This window comes from Tinamus guttatus, unplaced genomic scaffold (genome assembly GCF_059628265.1).
Source record: "Tinamus guttatus ecotype Peru unplaced genomic scaffold, ASM5962826v1 Tinamus_guttatus_pri_ptg000033l, whole genome shotgun sequence".
NCBI lineage: Eukaryota > Metazoa > Chordata > Aves > Tinamiformes > Tinamidae > Tinamus > Tinamus guttatus.
Window position 1 is genome coordinate 1,142,602 of NW_028288567.1, and position 19,727 is coordinate 1,162,328.

General features: G+C 40.0%; 1 protein-coding gene across 1 annotated transcript in view; it reads right to left on the reverse strand.

The window, feature by feature from the left end:
• Nucleotides 1–19,727, reverse strand: part of KCNH1 (potassium voltage-gated channel subfamily H member 1) — a 171,015-nt gene that overhangs the window by 132,837 nt on the left and 18,451 nt on the right. Inside the window, exons 4-6 of the mRNA XM_088531827.1 lie at nt 17,647–17,775; nt 9,046–9,164; nt 1,298–1,690 (exon numbers count right to left, since the gene is read on the reverse strand). Coding sequence (XP_088387953.1) covers nt 1,298–1,690; nt 9,046–9,164; nt 17,647–17,775 — 641 coding nt within the window. The remainder of the gene's footprint in view (nt 1–1,297; nt 1,691–9,045; nt 9,165–17,646; nt 17,776–19,727) is intronic.

The window sequence follows — 19,727 nt, forward strand, 5'->3', positions numbered from 1 at the left end:
AATATCAAATAACATTATGTTTGTTCCACTGCATCCAATAGTTTGCCTACTTATCCTCAGGTCAAAGAGAAAAATAACTCTTTAAATGGATCTAGTTAGATAAACAACCTGCATGGTTGTTACAAAAGTAATGTGGTTTTTATGTTTTCATGCAGATATTTCATTGTGTATAATTTTCTTTTAATATCTCCATTTCAGGACTAAGGTAGATAGGTCATATTTATAATGTGGTCATATTCTAAAGGAACTCATAAAAATTAAATATTGCAAGCTAAATATTAAATGCTAAGCAGTGATGGACTGTGTATTCATGCTACAGGTTTAGTATGCATCACAGATAAATATAGATACATAATTGGTTGATAGCACAGATGATATAATACTCAGTTAATAAGTGGACTGCTGGAATCACCTCTAGAATTTTATTAACTCTTTAAATTCTCTGTGCAGGAACCATTAAAGTAATATTTAACTTAGGCATATTTTCCTTGCAGCCTGATCCAGTAGGAAAAGCAGCAGTTAAGCCAGAGTAGTATTGTGGTTTTAGGTACCTAAATATTAGCTCTTTTGCTGGTTTGTGACCTGTTCATAAATAAATGAGCAAGAAAGAACAAGGAGTTTAGATTTCCAGATCTCTCTCTGTCCTTTCTTCTAAACATGAACTTATCAAACAAGCACCAAACAGTATCTTCAAGTGTTATATCTTCCTCTAAAATAAATGTTCCCAAACAATGGGCATGGATCACCAGATATCCACGCACTAATCTGGTTGACCAAGGAGAATCAGTCAGTCACATCACCTGCCTTTGCCACCTGCTACATCACATTAAATGCAGCTGAGAAAAGCATGTTAAACCTCCCCACTGTCCACAGAAGAATTGCCTTTAGTGCATGTATCCCATTCAGCTACAGGGGGAGAAAGAGAACCATGCTCCAGTAATCCTTATGCCCCAGTTCAAGCTATTCACAGAATGTTAGATGAAGTAGTTCTCCTCAGTGGTGTACCCTGGTTCTGTTGCTTGCTTCTACCTGTCCTCCTAAACTTTAAGAATATAGATCGAAGGAAAATCAGCATGAATTTCTGACACCAAAAACATCAGCCTCTCTCAATGCAGATAAAAATGGACCCTTATGGTTAGGACTTACCAGCGAACATCTACGTGTGACAACAGCTGCTACTAGAAACACATGCACATGAATCTGATCTCTTTAAAATCACCCATTTATTTCTTGTTTTTCCTTTTTCCCATAAAAATAAAATAAAATAGGGGGGTAAAAGGGGACCTAGCATACTGACCTCATCAACGTTCTCAAACGCATTGATGACATCATACGGCAAGCACGAGAGCAGGTCGATCACAAACCAAGTCTTCAAGTAATTCATGCGGATCAGTTTCGGGTCAGAGATCACCTCTCCTGCCGGCCCCACGAAGGTGGTATGGAAATTAAGCACAATGTCTACCAAAAAAATGACATCGACAATGCTGTCCACTACTAGCCATGCCACATTGTTCTGTTTGGTTTTAAAGGAGACATTGTAAGGGACCAAAATTGCAGTGTAGAAGGTTAAGATCAGGATGATCCAGTCCCAGGTAGTCTTGAAAACACAATAATGCAAAATTATATGTGGTGGTGTCTTTGGTGCCTCTTGTTTGTACTGTGGGAGGATTTCAGAGCCCAGCTGCAGTACCTGGAGTGACAGATTTAAGGAGAAAAAGGAAACATGCTTAAATTTCAATGCAATTTTGCACATTGCAGATTCTTGAGCTCAGCACAACAGCTGATAAGAATACATGCCCACTAATTCCCTTCAACGCCATCAAGCAGTCAGCAAGTCAAGATAAGCATTATTTTAAATAAACCAGCATCAACCTAAGAAAACTTATTTCTTTTAATGTCGTTATTTTTTGGTACTAAGCCTAATGCACCAGGCCCCCAAGACATACAGGGAAGAGACAGCTCTTTCCACAGTCTAAATGGATGAGACAGATGAGACAAGATGCCAGGAAATACCATAACTTCACAACTTATGCCTCGCAGCCCAGGAGGAGGTCCAATGGACCACACTGCTTTTGAACATTAGATAGGTAGCTCTTCACTATGCTGTATCTGAAATCAGGTTCTGCATTACAATATATTGTGAGCGCAATGGCCTTTGCTCCTGTTCTCTGCTCAGTGCAGGAATAAAGCCCACAGGGAGCTAGCATTAGCCTCAATGAACAATGCCCATATTTAAATTTTCACTGAGAGAAGATCAGCGTCTTCAATATCTAGTTACAATAAAGTCAAATTGGAATTCAAAAAGCACTACAGCAAACATTATCCTGTAAGCATTTAAGACTTTGGACCTCAAGCCAAGCACATATAGATACAGCCAAGCACGTAGAAGATACGGTTAAGAAATGGAGTGCTGGAATAATCTCTAGGATTTTATTAATCACTCATTAATTCTTTGAACTCTTTATGCATGGAACCTTAAAGTAATACTTAATTTAGGAATATTTTCTTTGCAGTCTGGTCCGGTGGGAAAATAAGCAGTTAAGTCTGAGCATTTAAGTATGAGTACTGTGGTTTTGCATCTTGATCAGGGGTGTTCATCTGAAGTCTACAGTCTTCCCTGTACTGCATGCTTATACAAAAAGAGTAGGATCATGTCTCTCAATCTTTGCAACTGAAGTTCCTCCTACAAGATTGCCTTTGTCTTGTATATCCTATATCTACGGATATAAATAAAGATGAAACCAATGTGAGCTTGTTTACGAGTAAAAAAGTAGTTAAATCTTAAAAAGAAATTTATTCTGGTGAAAACTGAAAAGACAGTGGTTTGCTCAAGAGAAATGTGTTTGTTAACCCCAGACTCTCACAATCCAGGAAAACTATGCAGATCACGGTTGCTTTTTTATATTTATTTTCATCAGAATTCAGAGAAATAGGAGTGGAGAAGGAAATTAAATGGCTGCCATCTCTGGGAAAAGATCAAACATTGTAGCTATAATAGCAGAATGTCTTTCTTTCGTGTTCCTTATCTCAGCTTATTAACATCAATTATTTGGACACGGATTTTTATCTGCAGGCTTCTCTGAGTGCTTTTTTATTATTCTTTTTGTGTGTGTGTGAACTGGTGGGCTTTTTTCCAACAGCCAAAAGGGACAAAGGAAAACAATCAGTTATAGGAGTCCTTCTTGGACAAAACAGCCACAGATCAAGTTCCCTGTTTCTCTGAACCTCACAAAAATCACTTACTCTTGTGCACAACAGAGGTCAGATTGTCAGATCACAGCCCCTTGCATATGTGTAATATGTGATGATGGGAGCTGCAAGGCAAAAACGAGGCTGCTAACTTAGAGCCCACTGTGTTCTCCAGGAGAAAACTGGCATGACCTGCTCAGAGAGATCTCCATGTTAGCACAGGAACAGCAACACTTTGGGGAAAAAAAAAAAAAAAAAAGGAAAATTTAATAGTTTTGTTTCTCCAAACTTCTAGAATGAAAATGACCAAGGAAAGACATGCTATGTTGAACCCTGGTAGATCAGACCAGGATTCAGATATGGCTCTCACAGCAGAAGGTATTCCAGCACACCTGAACCCTGATTCACCCAGGTTCTCCATGCTACAGCAAGAAGCTGCCTTCTGGTGAGGGGAGCTGGAAACAGCAGAAGACAGAGGAGGTGTCTTCTCTGCAGGTAGCCGTGCCAGCTGCTGCAGTCTGCCGAAGTCACTGCTAGTGACTGGAAGACACACAAGTTGCCTTCTGAATTGGCCACGTTCCCTTCAGGGCTTATTTGAAGCTATTGATAGTGGGGTATGTGTTCTTGGCAAAAGCTCTAGCAAAAGAGCAGTATCGCAGAGCCTCCTGCCATCCCTTTTAAGCATAGGAGCTGTACCTGGATCAATTAGAGAGCACTGGGCTACAAAGGAGGATTTGCTTGATTAGCAATTCTAACATAAGATCCCAAGCCTTGAATATACTTCACTGGGCAAGGAGAGTCCTGTGCATATTCAGTCAATGAAACAACTGATCAGCAAAACCAAGCGCTTTCCAACAGAGCAGTATTTTGGTGTCAGTTAACTGGATTTTAGTTCTAATACTAAGATCTAGCCAGTATAGAAAATTTATATGACCTCATTAATTTTTATTACCTCTTACAATGTGAAACCACCAGTTCTTCTTACACATACCAGACTTTAAGTTCTAGACCACAAATTAACAAACACACCCCATTTAGGCCATCCAGGAACGTGCTGAAGTTTTGCATCCTGAAAACTAAAGTTACTAAGAAACATACTAATGCATTCTCACACACCTGAATAATAGGAAAGAAGGTCAGAACCTTCCCTGCTTAGCAAATAAGGAATGAGCTAAATTATGGTATCCATTAGTCTGCTTTAAATCAGAAAAGACACCAGTAAAGCTAGTGGAACAGCACAGATGTAAAACTGAACTGAACAGGGAGAGAAACTTCAAGTTCTGAATCATCAATAAAATAAACAACTTCACTACTCAAGTGTTTTAAAATGTCATCAAGTGAAAAGTTTCTTTCCTAACTTGTTTGAGATTCAAAGGGCTACAGCACAGTAACACAAAAGAACCAATGTCTCCTTCCCCTTTTATTTAATAAGTAAATGTCCAAAATACTTGAATGCTTAGGGATTACATTAATATTCTTCCACCTCTAGAGCTTCTCTACCACCCCAGGGTCTCTGGTTAAGTCTGACCAACAGCCTTAGCTTCACCTGGTCTCTACTGGACAGACGTGCACCAGTGTGTGGCTGCACGTCTCAAAAGAGCCTGGGGACAGGGCAGGAGATGGGAGTCACTTGCACAGTGAGGAAAACCACCTGAAGCAAGCCTGGGGTGTCTCCAGCCTTTTGCTCAGGTGGGATGGGTTACAGGTTGTAGCTCTGGCTCCCTTTCACCCCCTCTCTAAGGAGCACCTTGTAAAAACACTCCAGTAGCTTGCTAGGACCCCCGAACGGACAGACGAACTATCAATTTCACTGCCTGCGATGCAAGAAGGGCTCTGGCTTAGCTCACACCACCTCTGCCTGGAAAGCCAATTTGCTTTACAGATCAGCAAAAGTCTTGCAGTCTCCAAGACTACCAGCCTGGGGCTTTCAAAGGCATCATTGAAGGAAGGGAGAAAAAAAAAAAAAGAAAACCTCTAATAATACTGAATTTTCTCAGAAAACAATGGTGCGTGTTTATCATTACGTGCAACAAGAGAGTTCACTGCTATGCAAAAATAATGGAAGAAGCTCCACAGAGCTTGTTGCTGAAGTTCTTGATTTTGCCAGGTTGCTGCACTGGAAGCTGGAAGAGCCCTTTCCTCCACGGCTCACATCAAGGGCCACACTGTCTGTCTACTTTTCCACCATCCTTCCAGGCACGCACATCACCCCGGCTCATCCAGAGATGAAGGACTGCATCTTCCCTCCCTCCGCAGCATCCAGAGGGGCCAGGGAGATGCAGAGAAGAGCAAGTACCTGCTGCCCTCGCTGCCCTCCTCCAAGCGCTGGGGAGCAGGGTGCCACCTGAAACACAACATTCATGCAAGGAGCCACGGGTGATGTCTACCTCCTGCCACGAAACAACTATAATCACACTGCTTGCAAAGATACTTCTCCTCCCGGACAGCAGAAAAACCCAAAAGGTGAACATGAAAGTAATTATTAAGAAAATGTAAGCAATCAAATACACCAATGTACCAGGCTTCCACCCATTTTCATTGAGAAAGTATTTCACTACTGTCATTTTCAATCATTGAAATAGCCCTGTTCTGGAAGACTCTTTTTTTTTTTTCCGTTATGCAGTTATACCACAATAAAAGAATTACTCATTGCAGAAAATTATTAATGCAAGTATTATTCAAATTACTTATGATTCATTAGCCACTACTGTTGTATTATCTGCAATTATTATTTGTGGTAACGATGAATGATGCTTTAATAGCTCTTTAAAGCCAGAAAAATATTATTTTAAGAGCAAAAATGACAAATTCCACTAGGAGTTTGCTACACTGTTTTTTTTAATTTAACACAAAATAAAAAGGTTTTAATCCTCAATTTACTTTAAAAATGGCAAATACATCACCAGTCAGGACTCAAAGAAGTTCAACAAGTGGTTACAATGAAGTATTTATGTTAAGACTACATGACTAAAATATATATATATATGTACACACACATATGTATTTTCCAACTCGGTCTCACCCTTTTTGCTTGCAATGCATATGTCTGATTTATCTTTATCTTATTTTCTCTTGTTTTTGTTCACAGGCATCCACACAAATTGTTCTTAGACCAAGAGCTCAGTGCTAAGTCTCAACCTGAAGTAGGTTTATGGGCGGTTACATGCTTCTGCTAAACAGGACTTACAATAAGACTGGTGGAAAGTCCTTTACTAAGCAGTAGTATTAAGCACCATTATAATTTTTCTACTTCTCATAAGTATTGCAATTTTTAAATTATGACATTTTTATCCAGAACTGCCTGGATAAACCGCATTAGCCAATATCTTGAGTGCAAAAGACACACACACTGTGCAATGGCCAGGAAGAACACTTCCTAAAACCAGCTCCTTAGTGATGAAGCCACAAAAAATCTTATTAATTACTTTTCATCTCATTGTAGATGTACTCGCACAGTTACCTCACACACTTGCATTACTTGAATAACGAATTTAAGCTATAATGAATTTGCTATTATATAAGCAAATTATAAACTAAATTATAAACTATATTATAAACTATAAACAGTGAATTTGATTGCTGTTACAGGACTAAGGCTAAAGAAATCTAAGCAAAATGCCGAAAGCCAGTGGTCGAGGCTTTAAACAGATGCTACTTGTGCCATCCATAGATTGTGGACAAAACAAAATTGCTTGTCATCAACATAACACCTCTTTTGAAGTAATTTATTCTAAATAATAACACACTGTAAGCCCTTGAGGCAGACTCATGTTTGTTTGCACAACACTTAGCCCCACTCAGATTCTAGGACAGCGCTGACTCCTCGGCTCTTCAAAAAGATAACTAATAGTGGACTAGCAGCAACACTGATAATCTCCCAATTAATGAAGAGCTTTCCAGGGCGAACAAGATTGACATGAAATGCCAGTGTAAGCAAGTAAAAGGATGTATTTTAATTTGACCTTAAGATTTCAAATAGGTTACTGCAGAGATGAAGAAAGAAAACAAATTTGAAAATACAATGAGATATCCCACTTGAAATATTACCAGGAGTCCTTTCTAGATTACGAAGCCTTACAACCCATGTATCTTCAAGAGAAGAAAAGTGGGCTTCTCTGTATGGTTATCTGCACACTGCTTTTCTCTAGCATAGTTCTATTGACTTCGGTAGAATTACAGTAGCTGTACAACGAGGCACCTAACATCACAGTTGGGGCTAATGTTCTTTTAAGATAACAATGGCAATATCATTATATATAGTTTACACACATAAACTATACACTTGGCCTTTGTTATTTGTCATGAATGTACTAGCTGTACCAGCCAAAACATTTGCAAAAGCTTGTCCACAGCGGCCAGCAAGAAGTTTCAGTGTTGTGTAGCCTCCTAGATGCAGGCTGAGGCTCAGTGAGACAAACTGAATAATCTCAGACAGACCCTTTGCCTTACACTCTACTGCCTACATCCTTGCATGAACTAAAATTCATGGGTAGGCATATAAAAAGAAGGAAATATTATTTGCTGCTGTGCCGTTGAAATGTTTTAGATGAATGCATAGAATTTGGCAGACTACGGGAGTTAAACTAAGAGGGAGAGGGCCCCAAAATCTAGGACACTAAAAAGAAACCTCAGGGTGAAAACATGATAATCACATGGTACTCGCTCCTACCACCATGCAGTGTCCACCCGAGTGTCTGACCTTCTGCTTTGCCAGTGCGACCCGGTCTGACCCAGCTATACTGAAACAGTGCAGATATTGTTGTCAAGAGTGCAGCTGCTGCCATGGCATTGACAGCAGTGAGTGACACAGAAGTGCCACATTATATTGGTCTATATCTTCAGCAGCAGCAGAGCAAGACTTTTTCTAAGCTGTCCCTACAGGAGAGAGCCCCTGTTAACAGTCCAGGAGACAACTGCAGGAAACCTGAGACTTCCTCTCCCCCTCGTGGTGAGAGCCCTAAAAAAGCCCTAGAGCCCTAAAGCCCCAACGCTTTGGGGAGCGTCGTCCCAAAACTTTGTGATCTGTTTGGACCAGATCTCAAAGTTTCACTTCTCTAAATTGTCTTCAGTGTTGCTTATGGCACCTTATAGTTCTTCTGTCCATAAAAGCAATAATTAAATATTTTAACCAGTTTGTAACACACATTGGGGTCCTACTAAAACAAAACAAAACTATAAATAAAAGAATCAAGTCATATTCTTACAGGGCACAGTGCTAATAACACTGAATTAAATTCTGTGGAGAGCAAAGCTGTTCATCTAGCTATTTGTAATATTGGAAGAATTTACAACTCTAATCTATAGTAGGTGTGTAATGGCAGAAGAGAGGGATGACGTATAATGTATGATTGATGTATGATGATAATGAAGATGTGCCCTCAACAGTGCACTATCTTCAGAAAGACAGCCCCTCAAATTTCCTGTGCTCCTGCCTGCTTCCTCAGCCTTGTCAACCTCCTTGGACCTTATAAGAACGAAAAATCTCCAGAAATGCCTTCTGTACTAGTCATAGTATTCACACCTATATGTTACCCAAGTGATTAGTCCAAGACTCTACTAATGCCGAGGTCCCCAGGAGAAAGCAGAAACAAAAAAGAGCAAAAAAGCATTATTTTTATGGTAATAGCATGGAACCCAAATATGTAACCCAAAACTACAATTTGTTTACATGAGGGCTTTTGAACAACAGTTTTCTTGTCACTGTCCCAGGACACGGCACATGCGAGGTCCTCCCGAGCTCCCGTGCCTGACGCCGGACTCCACATTTCCAGGGCAAAGGAGGCCGGAGAGCACTGGGCCTGCACTCCCGCAGGGTAAGGGCGCTTCGCCAGGGCTCCTGAGGGAAGGAAGCGTTACCTCAGCGAGCCGCGAGTGCTTGTGGACGTTCTCTCCTTTCTGCACGCTTGGAGCAAGCTGCTGCAGGACGCCTCGGCTGCTCGTGAGGGCACGCGTCAAGCGGGCAAACTTTCCCCAGCCTTGAGAAAATAAGCAAGATTACAAGCATTACAAAACCTGCAAGTGTACTAAATAAAATCTCTTCCAAATGTTTACAATCTCTTCTAAATAAATAAGAATAAGAATAATAAGAATAATAAAGATGATCGTGTTTACAGCAGTCTGCCTTTGTACTGACCACAAGGGAATATAACTTAACCAGACACCAAAGAAAAGCAAGTCACAAAATAGAAGACATGGACTTTGTATTCAATGGCTCTACAAAACTAACATGCTGTAACATGAACTACATCATTTCTAAGGATAAATGTCCACTCTGCAATAATCTTTTATTAAGTTCAGTGACCAGATTTGAATCTCACACCACTGCAGAAGATACTCCAGGCTAATCAGGAGCTAAGATTAGAACCAGGCACAGTGAGAATTACATCTGCCTATAGCAACTGAATCTGGTCTCAGATGTATCAAGCGATGTATGGAGCATAAGCTTTGGTATAAACAGAGAGAGATCACACATTATAAAGCAAAACAGACAAAATGAAATAAAATTATTTAGTTTATTCTCTCTAAAAGAAGCAGTGACTTTTCTCAAACTAATAAAACATTTAGCAGATTCTGTCAGAGAACTCATATGTTGAATTTTAATTCAAAATATTTTTTACAGTCATTTCAAATACCCCTCAAAAGATCTTGAATAACAGTCACAAGAGCTGGCTATAAATACAATCTTTACGAGCAGCACTTTACCATAACAGAAAGTCAGGCAGAGTGTGCATCCAGATATGGAAGGCAGGAAGGCAGGAAGAGAGAAAGAGAGAGAGAAAGAAAGAGAGAAAGAGAGAGAGAAAGAGAGAAAGAGAGAGAAAGAGAAAGAGAAAGAGAGAGAGAGAGAGAGAGAGAAAGAAAGAAAAAGAAAGAAAGAAAGAAAGAAAGAAAGAAAGAAAGAAAGAAAGAAAGAAAGAAAGAAAGAAAGAAAGAAAGAAAGAAAGAAAGAAAGAAAGAAAGAAAGAAAGAAAGAAAGAAAGAAAGAAAGAAAGAAAGAAAGAAAGAAAGAAAGAAAGAAAGAAAGAAAGAAAGAAAGAAAGAAAGAAAGAAAGAAAACTATCAGTGCATTTGATGCCAGTCTTGGAAAATGCTAGTATCACCTGGGACCTGTTGAGCCATCTCATCTCCTACTCCAGCACTATGCAGACTCAGTGCTTAACGAGGTCCTGCTTCTGGAAAAGCCTTGCTCCCCGTTACCATTACATCACCGAACAAGTGATACTATTAGGAATTACTATGTGTACAGATCAGTCAGTAGCTTATCCTGCAAGCTATCTATGACAAGTGAAAGGATTTGAGTGGATAGAACAGTGCCTAGTACTCTAAACACATCCGTGTTTTATACCTCACCGCAATGGAGTTTGCAAGAACATATTTGCTAACATGAGAAATAAGCATCAAAAATAAGCAAGTTCTATGAATCTGGTATTGGACAAGATCTCCCATAGCACTCCTGAAAAGGCAATTTGACATTTTCTCCTATCAGGAGAAAAAAAAAATCCAACTGTTATCTACTATATAGCTTTATAATATAGCTCCAAAAACAGGAATAAATTCACCTATTTTTTTCTTAAGCCTTGAAGTACATTTTAGAGGCAGTCTGGAGCTAGTGATTTAGTAGCTGACTATAATTACCTAACTCTTTCTGGCAGTACTCAGCCACAAGTAGATTGCCTGATTTTCAGCCAGGCCAGATATCTGCTAGTAAGTCCATATAGATTCAGCTCCTATACAGGACTATTTCTCAGAGAGACAAATCATCTTGACAAACCCACAACTGAGGTCAGCTTACATCTACTGTAGACCTGACTGAAAGCTCTGGATTTTTCACAATACATTTCCACACAAGTTTTTTTTTTTTTTCTTAGCATGATAAATTAATCAGAATATTCTTTCTCTACTGTACAAGAAAAACTCCAACTACAACTGGTAGTCTGAGGCCTGAAGGCCTTGGTACTTTCCTGTTAAAGTCAGTAGAGTTTAAAATGAATAAATAAATAAGGATCAGGTGGGAGAAGCCATTCATAATGGCTAGTCTTCAGTCAACAGAAATCAGAATTGCCTCTGGGTAGCTAATGCAGCTACAACATTTTCTGCTAACCTAAACTTTCACTTTCATAAAACTTTTATGCTGCTATCACTACATTTCCTTCCACAGAGTCGCTCCTGTCTTACAGAAGCAAAGGAGAGGCCTACCAACACTAGCAGACTTCCGGTGATGTAAAGGCAGGCTGATGAGGCATGAGGGGGATTTGTTCCAAGGGGATATAAACAATAATCCAATTTTCCAAACTTGAAAGACGCGGGATCGGAGCGGAGCGTGTTGGCGGCAGGCGAGCCCAGGCGGCCCTCAATGCTGGCCATGGTGCTGAAGCGAGGCCTCCGCGGCACTGGCCCGAACGGAGCCCCAAACAGAAGCAGGTGACAGGTTTGAGCTCTGTGTGGGAGCTCCAAATCCCTGATCAGCCGCCCTTATCACACATAAGGAATCAGTAACACCAACTGTTCTGGACAGCCACTTTCACCAGCCCAGAACAGCCTGGGGGGTTCATTTTCTTGGAAGATTCAAACTGTGATTCAAATACTGCCAGAAAACAGCCAGTGTATTTTTCTTTTGTATCAGTGAGTTTTCTATTAAGTGAGCTCTGTAGACATAAACCCAGTGACTGAGGAGGGAGAGGATGCCTCCTTTCCTCCCCGGAGCTTTCTGCCACAGGAGCTGTGACAGCCATCTCCGAGGCCCTGGCTTGTGGCTATGAATGCTGAGCACTGCAGGGACTGCGCTCCGCCGGGAGCCACCTGCTTTGGAAAGGGGGGGCTTAACCTATTCCTTGCTCCTCAGCAGCTCCTGCAAGCGCTTCCCGAGCCCGGTGTCTTGCAGATCCCATCTGCGAGTGCCCAAGTGAGAGGTGAAGCGTTCCACAAACCAGCACAAGGTCCTTTACCCCCGCACTCCAAACCCTCATCAGAAAGGCATACAAGTGCCCAGGCAGGACCCTGCTGAAGCAGCGTTTTGTCGTCAGACACTGCTCACCAACCCATGGTCACGGCTTCTGCTTCAGCGCTGACCTGCGTCCAGCAGGCCGGGAAGCGAAACCCTAACTCTCCCCGTACATTGGGAGCACGTTGTAGTTACACATTCTTTTGTGATGAAATGCCTGAAATAGTGAAATATAAGAAAATGAAAAAGACACAATTCTAATTCCATTGAATGATATCTAAGACTGCTAAAAAGACTGTCATCTCTATCGAATTTATTGAAAATTGCCCTTTCAGAGCCTGAAGGAAGAGGCACCCTACAGCAAGTCAGGTATTTATCTCATGGAGAGAGGTCACATAATGGATTTTGTATTTAACCACAGAAGAGAACATAAACATTAAGAGTCATGGAACTGGTTACAGAACATACAGGGAGATTTCCACGATCAGAAACCAACTTCCATAAATGTGTAGGAATATAGTGCTATAGAACCAAACATCAAGAGTTCTTTGTGATAATCCCTACATCCATTACTTTCCTCTAGAAATAAAGAAAATATAAATTAAACTGAAATCAAATGACCAATTTGGTTCTCAGGGGCACATATATTCCTCAAAAGGTCAAGAGCTCACATAGCACCAGAGAAAGCTTGGAACCAGGAAGAAAATACAGCAGCTGGATGCCCACTCCCTGCTCATGCTTGCCTCTAGCTTATATTTTAACCCATTTTTATCGCTTATTGGTCTCCCCTCTTTAATTCTGCCTCTGCGTGTTTCCTGCAAAGCAATCAGAAGGCCCTACCACATCTCAGCTTCAAAAGGATAATGAGCTTTCAAATTAACAACACTGACCTCAGCTGTCCTGCATGCTATGATGCTCTTACAGACTTTCAGCATCTCACTGCAAAAAGCTGAACAGAAACTGCTCCTGAAAACACCAAAGATGACAGACATGATTCCTGCCTGCTACAGGACTATCCCTATGGCAATATGGCAGCAAATATGTCGTAGTGATATTTAACTCATCAGGACTTTTCTTTCGGATACAAAGCTTCACTTAATAAACTCTGAAGAACCAATTTTCTGCATTTTGAGAGAAGGATCTTTTGATACTCAACCCACAACAACATTTACAATTTGTTTTTTTATGTGGTTTGTTTCCTACCACTCTCTTCCATTTGATCCTGATGAGTCACAAATTCAGCCATTCTGTACTGTGGGAATTACAGGACCCTTGTTATGGAGGTTGCTAATCCACGACTTGCACAAACCCTAAAGTGAGACCAAGATGCTACTGCCTCCTAGAGAATAAGTTAGTCCGACCTAGTGTCTATCGCTACAAGCAACGAGGCAGCCTGCTTCCCCACAGGAAAGTTTCAACGTGAGGAAATTGTCTCTGCCCAAACCACCTTTATCTTCGTGCATGGCAATAACTGCTGCCCACATCCATCACGCCTCTCTGCAGCCTGAACGCTACTTCCCTTTGCAGCTTTATGACTAAAATGGTCTTATTTTTCTATCTGGACTTAAAGAGCATACCAAGATTTTCAATATTTTTACCTTATCCCTTTCATTTATTTCTTTAAAAAAAAATACTTCGTCTAGATGAAAGTAAAGCTTAAGCAAAATATTGGAAATAACTGTCTTTAATGACATAAATTCATCTTTCTAAATAGAAAAAAAAATAGACAGCAACAAAAAATACAGAAAGAAAGATTGGAAATAAAAAAAGAAAAACTAGGTTGGAATATCCCTGAAATAAAATGAAAAAAGCAAGCAAAATACTTGCATAGTCCTGCTTGTGATGCAAATGACAATATAGCTGCTAAAGGAAATAAAGTTGCTTCTGCAGAGGAGATGATAGCTGATAATTGCAACAAAAACACAGGAGGTAACAAGAGCTAAGAGGCTAACAATCTTTCTCCCATACGACTCAGTGATGTTGAACTGGAGAGCACCTTTTTCTTATAAAATCAAAATAATAAGAGCAAAAATATAAGAACAAAACCATAATTTCCAAACTTTCATATAGCAGGATAGAACATGTGCATGTTGTATTCACACATGTGAAGCCTGCTAAGGCAAACCTCCTTACTAACCACTCAGATTGCATGCACAAATTCTATTTACTGTGTTCATAAAATGATACACTCTAATTTATACACTGTTCTCAGACATCTGGTACTTGGGGTTTTATATCTCCAACTGAGGGGAAAAAAAAACACATATAGACAAAATGCATCAAATCCAGACATAGCACATATTCTAAAATTCAACAAAGAAGGTCATCTACCACTTTAGAAGCCAAATTTAGCAATGACTTAACTCGATTTTGCCTAGTTCTAGTCATGTAAACCTATTTTTTCCTATTTTTTTAAAGGGACAAGCATACAGGGGAAGAGTGGAAAGAGACTGTTTAAAAAATACTATATCATCAACATCACTGACACACTATTTTTAAGAAGTTTTATTTAGAATGTGCTATTTTTAAAGCAGTTGCATTTAAAAGCAAATTTAACTTCCATGACAGTCATAAAATAAACTTCTACTAAATTATCCGCATCAAATAACAAAAAAGGAGCCTTTTTACATTCTCAAAAAATTGAGAGGCAGAATGATAGCAGGACTTTATGGCTTTGTCAGAGTCATCTTTGGGTAAGAGATGCATTTTAATTTTTGCATACAAGTCAATCATCTGTCATTTGAGCTCAGGATTCTTCACTCAAGAAATCACTCCATCACTTGTAGCCAAACAAGCATGCTTGAAATTACCATTTGGTGATAGAAAACTGAGATATACCACAACCAAGCAGGTTCTGTCTAACAGATTAGCTATGCTTCAAATTGGCCACATCTTTCTACCACAAGAGCGTAGACATACAAACACTGACTCTGAAAAATTCAAATACTTCAGGCCATGTCCACCTGCAACTATACAAATAGCACATACATTAATAAAATACCTGCATACACAGGGCAGCCTGTCAGGTACTGACCAAACACGTATGTGAAACTGATTTTGGTTAAACAAACTAATTTTTATGTTCACAGTAAACGGTAGTTAATAAATATTAATTGAGGTAAAAGAAGGAAAAGAGAATTGATCTAACAGGTTTCCATTGTTAAAAGGAAACAGTGTACAGTTTTAGATTTTCAGGTTGGGAGGGTTTTTAGGGTTTTTTTTTTTTTTCAGAATACAAGAAACAGTTCTACAAAAATTGCCGTCTTTCAAAAACATGTTGTGAATTTCCTATATAATGGTGTACACGCTGCAACAATTATGTCCTCTTTAAAGCTGAGGGCTATAAAAGCAATGCCTTTTTAGAATTACTTCTTAGTTTTTTCATCTTTCTTAGTTCTTCCAAAACATTTTTCCTTTTCTTCCTGCATGAACCTTAGTCCACTGCAGACAATCAGTTGTCTGACACTCCAGTCTTTTCCCTTTTGCAATACGCAACAGCGCAGTGAGATTTAACACTAGAGAGGAGGTCCTGCATATAAAATTATTTTGATTGTTTGGCAAGTTAGTTTTTTTTTCCTAAGAAGTTGCTCATCTAGCCATTAAATGACTGACACAATATCACCTCCTGAGATGCATGCAATTAAATTCCTAGTTAGCCCATAGAGAGTAACTTATGGCAGAGGGAAAGGAGTAGCGGATAAGTTAAGTAATAGAAGGGAATGTGCAATTTCACTTGCATCATTTTCCAATCTGTGCATGTAGCGAGAATGAACCCTAGCAGCATGAAATGACAACTTTATTGTTTTAAGAGATTCAGGAATAGTATTTAGAAGACTCATTTAATACATAAACTATTCTGTACATAATGCAGCACCCACCACTCAGGGAAAGACCACAGAGCCGTGAATCAACAGCCTCTAAATAACACGTCCAGCTCTTCCGCGGGCACTGCCTATGACTTTGCGCCAGACTCACCTAGCCAGTTTCCATGGGCCAGAAGAAAAAATTTTGTTTAGTACATAAACTCCTCTGCAAGTCAGCACACTTACACATAGGTTCATTCCTTATTTTGCTTTAGATATAAAACTGCTAAGAATTGTTGGAAACATTTAAGAATCACATGATCTGAAGATCCAGCAAAGAATGAGGCTTTTTAGGATTTTATTAGAATTTTCTTCCTTCAATTTACCTCTCTGACAAACAAAACAGTTCAAATGCTTCCTCGTTGTTCACAGTAGGGGACAATCTCTTTTCCCAGAACTGTTGATCACTGTCACACTAAGGGAAGCAAAGGGAGAAGGCAGAGCTATAATTCTTGAATTAAAGCTCTGCTTATCAACTGACCAAATGAATCAAGGGCCTTCACTCTCGGCAAATAGGCTGGAGGCAGCTTTACTGCATCACGTTGGTTGTCCTTGCTGTCCTCATCACCACACAGTGAAGACCAATAGGTGGAGAAAAAATACTGTAGACCAAACTTTTCCAGCAAAATACGTATTTTAGTTTTATTAAAGCAATGAAAGTCCAAACAAGGGACATAAGAAAGGAAAAAAGAAAATAACCCATATAACTTGGAAGAGGGTATGTTTGTCAAGATTATGCTTCCTCTTTCATGATAACAGGTGTTTCCACTTTGGGAAGCTGCATTTTTAAAGAATAACATTTTGAGAATAAATGTAAATCAGTTCACCTTCATAGCAAGTTTCCTGTTTAATTTAATACTACAAATATTATTAAATACTACAGAAATGCAAACAACCAGAGAATTTATGTCTTTTTCTCCCCAGAGTACATAAGTCTCTAATTCTCCATACGGGTACAAAAGTTCCCTTTTTGACAGAACCTGGACCCATCTGGTTTGCCAAGCTTGCTTCCAGGTTTTCGGGGTCTAACTCAAAGAGTTAACAACGAAACCCAGCAGTGCTACTTCACTCAGGACAGCTTGAATCGGATTCAAATTAAGTTGATGGGAATCTTTTCACTGACGTCAAAGGAAACTAGTTCAAAATTTTAGTATAAAGGAACACCATAACAACAGTAAGCAAAGACAATTCAAGCAAAATGAAATTATTCAAATCTTTGCTGGACTCAGACAGGGTTAATACCTCAATTTTTGCAAAAAGTGTCACGCGCTATTCTGACAGGGCCCAAGACCTTTCAATGGCCTCTAATATCAAAAAGGCTCATCGGCAACACTGTCATTACTTGAAAGCCATGCTAGAGCGCAGATTAATAAAGAAATTAAAAGGAAGAACAGCAGCAGCGTGCTAAGCAAACCATATGTCCTGAGACACTTGGGGATTTATTTGGCCATTTCCTGTTCCAGTGCAGGCCAGAGGCAATTTGCCTCGGAAGACGGCAACCATTCCTTGCACACATACAGTCCTCAGCAGCATAGCTACAGGTTGCTTTAAGGGCTAATTCTCTGGCTTTGGTACTTACAGGATTTCAGCTATTTTAAGATCAGGTCAAATGAAAAAAAGGAACAAAGATATGTAGTTGTGAAAAAGACAAACCTTTACATGAATCATCCTCGATGGGCTGCTTGAAAGCTGTTATATCATTGAAAGTGCAAAGAAATAAAACCACTTTATCCTGCTCATTTCGAATCGGAGCAATTTTCACAAAGAACCAGACAGGTGTTCCTGTAGACAAACATAACAAAAAGTTGGTCAATTATAGGTAAAACAATAAATGTGGTAGTTTAGATGCCTGCACCTGAAAACCAGCCATTGGTAAACGTTACTTCAGTTATATATATTTACATATACATATACCTACACATATACCTATACATAGGAATTATATATATAATTATATAGGAATATATATATAATTCCTAAGTTCTCTGCTTTGCCTGCTTGGTAATCTTAGGGAATCACTCACTTCTGCCCTTTACCTGCAAAGCAAATATATGGATGAAGTGCTTTGAGATCTCCTGATAAGAGCCCCATACATGTTATAAGCATGCACACAGCACAGTCTTGCTGACTCTGCAAGATTTGAGGACAGGCCACGAGTGTCTATCATGTCAGATATCGCCGTAACAGAGTGTCTCAGCTCAAAAGCAAGGATAGTTTGACCTTGTGCTCCCTGACCTACAGTCAGGGAGCAGCATCCCCTAACAGCTACGCGTGCCCACCCCAGTTACAAGAGCTCTCTGACAGAGCCTCCCGTGCAAGGGAGGATGCTAAGGAAGTTTTTGTAAGTTGCCTTTCAGTCTGCCTTTTTCTGAGCCAGTTCATACGTGCTCTGGCATGGAACAAGAGAAAATCCACTGAATTCAGAAATGAAATCATCAGGACCAGGCCACGCTCTGTGAATAAGTTATACTGCACATAGTTATACTTTCCTAGTTACTTCAGTGAATGAACTACTAATGCAATTTCCTAAGAGATGAAAGCCTGTACATCACAGAAAAAAAATATGCACCCTGATGCCACCGTCTTCTTTCCTTGCCATCCACTTTGACAGGTCACCTTGCTGAAGGAAACTGTCAGTCAGCTCTGCCTTTCTGTAGTTCTAGTGATTCTGCTGAGAAGATACTAGTGATAGTACAACATAGTGCGTACAAGCAGGTTGGAGGGCTCAGGAAAACACCACAGGCTCTGGGAGCCCACTTCTTCCTGACTGCCAGCACAGCACAAAGAAGCTTCGGGCAGCTCACAAGTTGTGATTCAGCAAAGCAAAGGCAGCTTTCTCCCTGCTATGCTTGTACAACAGAGCATGTTGATACCAGTGCCTCACTGGCTGTTTCCCAGACTCTGCTCAGCAATCTTTTCCAGCTACAGAAAGCCAGGGCATCTCCAAGACCCAAGGACAGTTTCCACAAATTAAGCTCAACTCTGAACACACCCCACCGTGCATGCATAGCACAGGCAGCGTCGAGCCCTGGCTCAGCTTCCATGCCATATGGAAAGCCCCCTCTATAAAGAGCAGGGCATATGATGCATGGAGGCTGCCGCTCAAAAAGCAGAGTAAACCAGATGGAATCATTGATGGCCATTTCTGGACCATGTCCACACAGAAAAAAATATTCAGGAGTCAATGTATTGTTAAGAGAAAAAGTGTTCCTTAACACTCCCTTCCAACAAAATACAGGCAGACAAAATGCTAAAGGCAAGAAAAGATTCAGCAGTGAAATCAACTTAGAAAACTCTGCTACAAAGAAGCCAAGAGTGTTTTGCAAGGCAGTAATATCCTCTACATTCCCCTTTCTCGGGGGCTCCTAGAATGACCTATCTGCATTTCTTCTATTTGTCCTTCCCATGATATGAGAACTATTCTCAGGCTGAACAAATCCCTATCTTGTCTTTGTGCAGACCCCTCAGTTGGTGCCCGATTACCTTTTATTTTACCCACTCCAACACTCTCCACTAACACCACAAGTTTTTAAGCAGCCAGGACACTCATGTACAGACTGTATGGAATAGCTTTTTCAAGTAGAATATTTTTTCTGTCCCTCAAAACACTTCATATTGTTTTATTACTTCAAGCTACAGCCATTCTGCTATGGGCTGCTTGTAATATTAACCTTCACAGCACTGAAGCTGAATTATATACTCAGCATCATCTCTGCCTCTCACAGCTACAAATC